Genomic DNA, 9,970 nt, shown 5'->3' on the forward strand with positions numbered 1-9,970 from the left:
CGATGACTTGATATTGTAAAAAAAACAGGCAGGTCACTTGATAACTGCAGAGATTTGTCAGGGCAGAGTTAACCTCCATCTGAACTGATTAAGCAATCTGTGTTCTAAAATCTTACAATGGAAATTACAATGAAATTATACAATGGATAGTCACAGTCCTCAAATTTGATTTGCGAAATGCAGTAATGCATTTTATGCAACAAAACCTAAAAGAACCCAGCAGAACGAGCAAAATAGCCATGCACAAGTACGTTATCACTGTGCTAATAAAACTACACTTTGATCCAGGCCTGATTTGAGACGTTCTGTTGAACTTTGTTCTGCTCTGAATGCATAATTTTGCTCGGTCTATGTTTCCACACTTTCACCCTTCGCTCATTGTAAAGACTATATCGTCTCTCTTATCTCCTTTTCTCGCTCTCACACACGGATAAAGTGGATAAAGTTAGGTCAATTTGAGGTGGTTGCTAGGGTGTTTGAAGGGATTAAGGGCAATTCAAAGCGTTTTCTAGGGTTTTGGGGTGGTTTTAAGGCAACACTAGGTGTTTTCTAGGGTGTTTGGGTGGTTTTAGGGCAACATTAGGTGTTTTTTAGGGTGTTTGGGTGGTTTTAGGGCAACATTAGGTGTTTTTTAGGGTGTTTGGGTGGTTTTAGGGCAAGTCTGAGTAGATTCGAGGGTGTTTGAGGGGTTTTAGGGCAAGTCTGAGTAGTTTTTAGGGTATTTGAGTGGTTTTAGGGCAATTCTAGGTGTTTTGTAGGGTGTTTGGGTGGTTTTAGGGCAACATTAGGTGTTTTTTATGGTGTTTGGGTGGTTTAAGGGCAATACTAGGTGTTTTCTATGGTTTTTGAGTGGTTTTAGAGCAGTTCTAGGTGTTTTATAGGGTGTTTGGGTGGTTTTAGGGCAACATTAGGTGTTTTTTATGGTGTTTGGGTGGTTTAAGGGCAATACTAGGTGTTTTCTATGGTTTTTGAGTGGTTTTAGAGCAATTCTAGGTGTTTTATAGGGTGTTTGGGTGGTTTTAGGGCAACATTAGGTGTTTTTTATGGTGTTTGGGTGGTTTAAGGGCAATACTAGGTGTTTTCTATGGTTTTTGAGTGGTTTTAGAGCAGTTCTAGGTGTTTTATAGGGTGTTTGGGTGGTTTTAGGGCAACATTAGGTGTTTTTTATGGTGTTTGGGTGGTTTAAGGGCAATACTAGGTGTTTTCTATGGTTTTTGAGTGGTTTTAGAGCAGTTCTAGGTGTTTTATAGGGTGTTTGGGTGGTTTTAGGGCAACATTAGGTGTTTTTTATGGTGTTTGGGTGGTTTAAGGGCAATACTAGGTGTTTTCTATGGTTTTTGAGTGGTTTTAGAGCAATTCTAGGTGTTTTTAGGGTGTTTGAGTGGTTTTAGGGCAAGTCTGAGTAGTTTCTAGGGTGTTTGAGTGGTTTTAGGGCAAGTCTGAGTAGTTTTTAGGGTGTTTGAGTGGTTTTAGAGCAATACTAGGTGTTTTATAGGGTGTTTGGGTGGTTTTAGGGCAACAGGTGTTTTTTATGGTGTTTTGGTGGTTTTAGGGCAACATTTGGGTGTTTTTAGGGTGTTTGGTTGGTTTTAGGGCAACATTAGGTGTTTTATAGGGTGTTTGAGTGGTTTAAGGGCAATTGAGTGAAGTGATGTGTGACCAGGGATGGTGACCCATACTCTGAATTTGTGCTCTTTATTTAACCCATCAGCAGTGGGCAGCCAATATTGCTGCTGTGCCCGGGGAGCAGTTGAGGGTTCAGTGCCTTGCTCAAGGGGTCTCTCCTCAGTCGTGGAATTAAGGGTGGAACAGAGCGCTGTGCCATTAGACTGCCCCACTTTAGGGCATTGCTATGGGTTTGGAAGGGTGTTTCGGTGGTTTAATGGCAATTCTGAGTGGTTGCCAGGGTGTTTGATTGGTTTAAGGGCAATTCTAGGTGGTTTCTAGGGTGTTTGCTGGGCAATTCTGAGTTGTTACTAGGGTGTTTGAGTGGTTATAGGGCATTGTTAGGTTTTTACCAGGGTGTTTGGGTGGTTTAAGGGCAATTCTAGGTGGTTTCTAGGGTGTTTGGATGTTTTTGGACGTTACCAGGGAGTTTGGGTGGTTCTTATTAAAAATAAATTTCTCTGCTAAACCTAAAACCCACTAAAGAACCTTGTATATATTGTTTATAATGGTGTGTTTTGATCCATCACCTCAGACCAATGATCTGAAACCACTGACCTACTCTCTCGCAAACGGACTGCACTGTATGTGTGCAAACATGGACAACCATCCCAGCACAAGCAAAGTTAAACTTTCTCTTTGTGCAGTTGAACGTTGGTTGATTACATCCTGTTGAAGCCATTCTGAGATCTCCTTCCCTAACATAACTTGTGACAAGTCTTAATCTGCTTATGAATCGAGCATGATGCTTTGAATAATTTGTTCTTTTTGATGGGAACATTTTTGTCATATAGGACTCTGACACGTAAACGTACACCTACCAACCAACAAACACACACACACACACACACACACACACACACACACACACACACACACACACACAGGGGTGTGGTTAAAGTGCTGAAATGGATATTAAAGTATTATAAGGAGGAGTGTGCTAACATTACTGACAATCAGTTCCTTTAAGAGCAACACCCAATGACTTTCAGAAAGAGAAAATATGTTTTATTTTGACCATATGGACAATATCTAAGCCATTTCTCCTAGAATGCAATGGAATTAAATGGAAACTCAAATTTGTTTAGTTTTTGTAGTCAGCACAGAAGCACAGAAACACACATTGTGTTTACAAATAATAGTCTAAATGCACAAATGTTTTCTCGTTTTTTTCTTTTTGTATATAGTGAACTGTAAGACATTTACTGTATAGAGAATATTGAACAACTGATCAAGTTTTGCACATTTTATGCAGTTATATGCATGCTTAAAAAGGTCACTTATGTTCCTTCAAGTTCCTCAAAATTTCCATTTTCCTTTCCTTTGTGTTTGCAGCACCTGTCTACGTTCATCATGGATAAATCGGAGTCCATTGCTACAGTAGACGATGCAATCAAGAAGCTGAAGCTGCTGGACTCCAAAGACAAAATCTGGACACAGGAAATGCTTCTGCAGGTGACGGAAAAATCCATCAAACTCCTGGACTCCGAAACCAAGGTGAGCAGGATCTTTCCCTGTGTGCATACATAGGTAAAAAAAAAATAGCCTTTGTAAAGTCAATATTAGTTCTAAATTGACATTATTTACTTTCTTAATCCATGCTCCTTGTCCTTTTGTGAATGATTCATTGGTATTTGTTATGGCAAAGAAAATATTTTTTGTCTTTGTAATCATTCATCATTGGCCACGTTCACACAGTTGTCAGTCATGTATTTGAGTCTTTAATAAAGTTACATTTACACGCACTATGTTAATTTATGGGCGTTACAACCGCAACCGCACTAGTTTGCATCTTAAATGTTGAGTTAAAAAATAAACCTACTTGAGTTCATTGAAATGAGAACCGATTGAAGACATTAGCATGTTCCACACCTGTTCATTTAACAAAGCCTCCTCTAACCCTATATCCACGTGAAATCTGATCTGATCTGGAATAACTGGAAAGGGAACGTTTCGTCCGTGTGAATCGATTGTGATCGTGCTGCCATTACTCTGCTAATTTGTGACCATAAATGGCAACATTACTAGATCTTTGAACTCATTAGGGATCTTAATAATTGTTTTCAGGGTCAAAGGTTATGAGTGTCTTTTTTTTTGTGTGTGACTGAATCATATAATAACTTAATTAATAATATTGATAGTTCATCGTCTAGCTGACTACGTCTTGTATTATTATTATTATTTTTTCTAAAATCCTGTCAAATGTGCACAAACTACTAGCTACTACTTAATATTGTAGAAACATAATTTTCTGTAAAGTTGCTTTGTTACGATTTGTTTTGTAAAAAGCGATATACAAATAAACTTGAATTGAATTTTTTTTTCATATTTACAGAAATCATTTAATTTTATAATTATTTAATTTTAATTTATTTTTTAAAATTCATTCAAAAAAAGTTTAAAAATAAATAATTAAATTAAATTAAATTCTGAGAAACATTAACACTTCCAAGTAAATCTCTTTATGTTTGGTTTGTTTATGTAATTCATGTGTTTATATACTATATTAATCTCTTTTCTTACATTTAAAATTTCACATTTAATATACATTTACTTGAACTACATTTTGATCTTTGTTTGTCTATTTTTTAACAAGCACTTTAGGGTTAGGTGATATTGAAAGCCAGTCTATTTCTTCTTTCTTTATCTCAGGAAGAGCTTGAAAACTTTCCTCTGGCCACCGTCCATCACTGTCAGACGCTGTTGAACCAGACCAGATATCCTTCCATCCTTCTGCTCGTCTGTCAGGACAAGGAACAACACAAACCAGACATTCACTTCTTCTACTGCGACGAAGTAGAGGTGAGACCTCCAAAAATGGACTTTTCCACCCCTGCAGAATAAACACTATCGAGAGCTGCTTTCACTGGATCTGTGTGTGTGGTTGTGTTTAGGCCGAGATGGTGCACGCTGACATTGATAGCGCTCTGGGAGACAACACACGCGGCAAGAAGATGCGACCGCAGACGCTAAAGTGAGTCCCAGCTATCATAGACACCAACAAATGCTACTGGAGTGGTTTTTAAATAACTAATTACTAGCAAGAATGACTGAAACCAAGTGTCTACAGACATCCGTAACAGCAAATAGTAAAGCCACATGTACTTTAAGGCTGCTGTGTGTTATAGTTGTTCATTTATTTAGGGATGCGACAGTGGGCTTTGGTTACATGCACACTTGTGTTTTGGAACCGGTGTGATTTTCTTCCTAAAAACACACACACACACACACACACACACACACACACACTAGCTCTCTACTTAGGTAACTTAACTGAACTTAACTGAAAGTCAATGCAGCTTTGTGACTAATGAGAAGGAGATGTGGTTCACAATTGATTTCAATAGCTTGAGTTAGCATGGTTGCTAAGCTAACAAAGCAATTCACATAAAATAGGAAAATATTGAGAATTACGTACATTTTTAATTGGATCAAACTATTTTTATACATTTCAGCATTGGTTTAGTGCCCACATTCTCCACCACCTGAGCTCTTCACAATGCTTGAAGGGATTGTCTCTGAAAATTACGTGCTGGAGAGACAAAGCGTATAAATTGGCCAAAATTAGCTATCATTAAAGGATAGGGTGTTTAGGTCATTTGAGGCCATTGCTAAGTGGTTCCTCTGATGTTTAACCTCATAAAGCCTACTGTATCATATTTGATACACACATTTCTAAGGCCTCTAAATTATCAATATGGCCAAAACCTTGCTGAAAACCTGTTTTTTACACAAACACTACGTGCTTTTCTTAATTGTCATTGTATTGCATTGCATTGTTTTACACATATAAACAAAAAAATTAAAAAAAGCTTTGATCATTGAACTAAGCATTTAAATGCTAGAGACAGAGTGACAACTGATATTTATAAGCATTTTATATGAGTAGTCTGCTATACTCTTATAAAAATGTCATTGATTTACATTACAGGCGCTTAAAATGTAATCTTTTTGGGCATACAATTAGAAATGACATATTCTTCATTACAAAAAGATTGCCTTCCTCAACAGCTTGTGGCCAAAATTACCAATCTGCTGACTTATATAAGTTGGCTGCTAATTAGGTTCTGGAGCACATGAATCCTCTCTTTCTCATTTCTCCATCAGAATGAACCAAGAAAAGATGAAACGCCACCGGGAGACCATCATCCCGGCCTCTGAGCCTAGGAGTCCTGGCCCTGGGGTCAAAGGTCGCGTAGCAGCTACAGACATGAAAGGTGCCAAACACACAGACACAAAACACTTATGTACTTTCGTTTGCGATAAATGCATTGATCTTAAACACTCTGTGTATTTGTCCCAGATGAATTGTCGATGCAGGACCCTGAGTCCAATATGAAACTGGCCCAGCGGATCGAGAAGGACGTGGTGAGTGCCTGGATAACACTGGATATCTGCACACACACACACACACAGCATTGAGTGTATCAGATTTGTGGTTAGTACATCAGACCATGTGTAATGCTGTAACTCAGGTTGTGCGTTTTCACTCTGTGTTTGTCATTAAGCAAATCCTGAACTGCGCTCTAGACGACATCGAGATCTTCGTTGCACGTCTTCATAAAGTGGCAGAGGCTTTTGCGCAACTTAACCAGCGCAAGAAAAACAAGAAAAGAGGCCCTGCAGGTACACATGCATTTGATTTAAAACACCTTTCATTTATTCCCTCAATATAATCACTTATTAGCTAATTTATACTTGGGAAAACAATAAATATCTTCGCTGAACAAACATGATTGTCGTGTGTGTTTCAGAGGGAATGCTAACGCTACGAGCTAAACCTCCATCAGAAGGCGAGTTTATCGACTGTCTTCAGAAGCTGAAACTCTCTTTCAATCTGCTGGTGGGTTTCACTCTCTTCTGATGCTTTCTAAACTGAAAACGCCCTTAAATATAAATACACAATGCTTTAACTCATGCAGAACGGCTGCGGTTTAATATCATCAGGTATGTGTGCACTCGAATTCAAACTTTTGAAACAAACGTTACAACACACTGAACGAAGCAAGAGCAAGTTTCAAAATGTTGTTTTTAGTTCATAAGGCTTGTTTTCTGAATAGAATACACAAATGAATTCTGCTCTGCTTCATGAGAGCGTGAGTGAGTGAAGTGTTGGTCTGTGTGCGCCCTCTACAGGCCAAACTGAAGAAACACATCCAGAACCCCAGCGCTGCAGAGCTCGTGCACTTCCTGTTTGGACCTCTAGAACTGGTGAGGAACTGAGCGCGTGCACAAAACAAAACCTCTATTGGTTTATTACGGAACAGAAATATAGGAATAGAGTTCAACCATCAGACTAAAAAAATGCTAATATCACCACTAAAAGACAACTTTTGGGATTTAATAGTAAAGTTAAAGGTAAATAAATAAACACTGGCAACAAAATGCCCTTGTAAATGATAGTAGCACAATAATTTGTTCCACCAAGAAATATATATTAGTAGTAGAAGTGATAATAATATTAATAATCAGCATCCTGTTTGGTATAATAACAGAATGCAATGGTGTATAACAGTTATTTTGCAATGGCTCATCCAATGATAATGCGTACACTTTGTACACAGCTCTCGATTACAAAAACACGTTTGTCTGTGTATTCAGATACTGCACAGTTGTGGCAGTCCTGAGCTGCCGCGTGTGGTCATCTCTCCTCACCTGTCCCGAGACACAGTGGACTTCCTCAGAGGACACCTGACTCCAAAAGAGATTACCATCTTTGAGCTGCTGGGAGACGGCTGGACACGGCCCAGGTGATGATTCAGCCGCTGTGGATGTGTGTGTTAGTGGTGAAACATCGAGCTGCGTAATCGGCCAATGCTTGCTTTCTTTCTCTGTGTCAGATGATGATCGTTGCCTCTCGGGAATCCCAAAATTCTCTTAAACAAACAGGATATCGATAAATTCTCTTAATAAGCATCGGTCATGGCATGCTTTACCATGTTGTTTAATTCTGGGCGTGTCTTTGTGTATCTTAGAGCTGATTGGCCGAAAGATCAGTGCGCTCCTCTGTATGTCCCAAAGTTCCGGAACGGCTGGGAGCCTCCGGTTGAACTATTCCGGTCGTCCTCGTGGGAGACGGAGAGCGCCGGCGCACCGGTGAAGACAGAATACAGACCGAAAGAGGTGAGAGAGATGAGTCACGATCTCCTGTGTGTGAAAATCTCTTCTCTGTATTAAATGCATTTCATCTCTTCTCTCTTTTCCATGTCAGTTCTTCGGATCACAGTCATCGATCTCTTCAAACGGGTGAGTGAGTGGTCAGATCTGAGTAACTTTGAGGTTTTGAACTGTAGGAAAAAAAGATTAAAATCCTTTATTTTTTGGCTGCTCATGTTTTTTTTTCCAGGTCTTTCTCGACGCCTCCTGCTTCTCGCAAGTATGCAAAGATCCGCTACCACTTTGTGGCACGAAATGCAAACGAGCTGTCGGTGCTTCAGGATGAAGTTCTGGAGGTATGAAGAATGAAAAAAATAAAAATAAATCACTTTTAACATCTTCTCAAAGACAGCAATGAGATTACAGTCTTTGATAAAAAGCACCTTGCAAAATTAAGTGCAATACCAGTTGTGTTATGAAAGAAGGAACTAGCCACTGTGTGTTTTAAGGTGTTGGAGGATGATAAGCAGTGGTGGAAGTTGAGGAACCGGAGTGGACAGGCAGGATATGTGCCCTATAATATCCTGGATGTGGTGAAACTTGAGGATCCTCATGCTTTAATCGACCCGCCATACAGTCCAGGAACAGCCTATAGTCCGGTAAACACATGTACACACTAAAGCAGCAGAAAAACAAGACATTTTCGATCATTAAAAATACTAATGCATCATGATTTTGTTTTGCTGCCACTCTCATGCAGTCATACCGAGGACAGTCGCCCTCCGGTACACTGGGCAGTGACAAAGACGGTGAGTTTTGACAAATGCGACCAGAAGAAAAGCTCTGAAAGTGTGTATTTGACGTGTTTCTCCATCACTGTTCTCAGGTCACTCTCAGCAGATGGACAAAGTGAACGATGAGCTGCTCATGTTGATCACTGGTAATAAGGTTCAACAGCCTGCGAGGAACTTTAAAGTGGTGCGTCAGTCTGCTGTCCCGCTGACCTTTGACTCCAACCCGGCCGAGGTCAGCGCCTGGCTCAATGCCAAGGGCTTCTCCAAACCGTGAGTCAAGTCTATAGCTTTTACAGTGTACTCCTTGAGTCTCCTAATGTTATATATATATATATATATATATATATATATATATATATATATATATATATATATATATATATATATATATATATATATATATATATTTTTTTTTTTTACAGAGAACTCAGTAAAGATGATTTCAAATTAAGAGATCTTTTGAAAACAGAAGCAAAGATAAAATCAAATAAAAAGAATGTATTTACTGAGAACTCAGTCTTTCTAGAATATTTTTTTATAAAATTATTATTATTTTTTTACTTAGAATTCATCAAGCCTTCTTAACTATGAAACATTTCATTACTGAAAAATCATTAAGGCTTCTTAACAATGAGAATACATACATACATATACATACATACATATACACACACACACACACACATTTATATAACTAAGAAAAATTTACTAAAATGACATTATTATAATTTTTTTTCTAAAATTCATTAATCCTAAAATGAAATATTAAACTAAAATAAAATGTTTTTTTCCCCTGAGAACACTTTATGCCTTCTAAACTATATTTTTAATAAATATTTTTCAATATTAAATTGTAATATTTTTATATTTAATAAGAGCTAATTAAAGCTTTTAAACTTCAAAACTTAAACTATAGTAAACGAATTAGAATAACCAAAAAAAAGATCCCATGATGCATCAGGTGCATCTTTTTTCATTGGAACGTTTCTCATTGAAATCAGAAGCTGCATCGGGAAATATTGAAGGGTTGGTTCCTTTTTTAACTCTACCCAATAACCTTTAGTTTGTCACAGCCTAAAACACAACAACACATTTGACAGCTTTACTTTGCTTTCGCTAATTGAAGCAGTTTGATTTCACGAGATCTTTATAAAAGTTTTATAATTAAGTTGAGAAATAATAATGCCTCTGTCTGTCAGGACGGTGGAGCGTCTGGGAATCCTGACCGGCTCTCAGCTCTTCTCTCTGAATAAAGAGAACCTGAAGACCGTGTGTGGAGACGAGGGATCTCGCGTCTACAGCCAGGTCACCGTCCAGAAAGCACAGCTAGAGGTCAGAAGCACTTCATACACAATGATACATGTACTGCTAAACACCACACAACTCTTCTCATCTGGCCTTTCTCCCTCCATCAG

The 9,970-nt window shown here is 38.4% G+C and overlaps 1 protein-coding gene across 5 annotated transcripts in view; it reads left to right on the forward strand.

Annotated features, from left to right (window-relative positions):
• LOC127946969 (epidermal growth factor receptor kinase substrate 8-like protein 2) overlaps positions 1 to 9,970 on the forward strand; it is a 29,465-nt gene that overhangs the window by 18,213 nt on the left and 1,282 nt on the right. For all 5 annotated transcript variants that reach the window (XM_052543822.1, XM_052543821.1, XM_052543823.1 and 2 more), the window contains 16 exons: positions 3,001 to 3,162; positions 4,318 to 4,467; positions 4,560 to 4,639; positions 5,773 to 5,882; positions 5,969 to 6,033; positions 6,174 to 6,291; positions 6,420 to 6,508; positions 6,802 to 6,876; positions 7,267 to 7,415; positions 7,641 to 7,788; positions 7,877 to 7,911; positions 8,012 to 8,117; positions 8,271 to 8,420; positions 8,522 to 8,570; positions 8,648 to 8,825; positions 9,755 to 9,887. In XM_052543822.1, coding sequence (XP_052399782.1) covers positions 3,001 to 3,162; positions 4,318 to 4,467; positions 4,560 to 4,639; positions 5,773 to 5,882; positions 5,969 to 6,033; positions 6,174 to 6,291; positions 6,420 to 6,508; positions 6,802 to 6,876; positions 7,267 to 7,415; positions 7,641 to 7,788; positions 7,877 to 7,911; positions 8,012 to 8,117; positions 8,271 to 8,420; positions 8,522 to 8,570; positions 8,648 to 8,825; positions 9,755 to 9,887 — 1,797 coding nt within the window. The remainder of the gene's footprint in view (positions 1 to 3,000; positions 3,163 to 4,317; positions 4,468 to 4,559; positions 4,640 to 5,772; positions 5,883 to 5,968; positions 6,034 to 6,173; positions 6,292 to 6,419; positions 6,509 to 6,801; positions 6,877 to 7,266; positions 7,416 to 7,640; positions 7,789 to 7,876; positions 7,912 to 8,011; positions 8,118 to 8,270; positions 8,421 to 8,521; positions 8,571 to 8,647; positions 8,826 to 9,754; positions 9,888 to 9,970) is intronic.

This window comes from Carassius gibelio, chromosome A25 (genome assembly GCF_023724105.1).
Source record: "Carassius gibelio isolate Cgi1373 ecotype wild population from Czech Republic chromosome A25, carGib1.2-hapl.c, whole genome shotgun sequence".
Classification (NCBI taxonomy): domain Eukaryota; kingdom Metazoa; phylum Chordata; class Actinopteri; order Cypriniformes; family Cyprinidae; genus Carassius; species Carassius gibelio.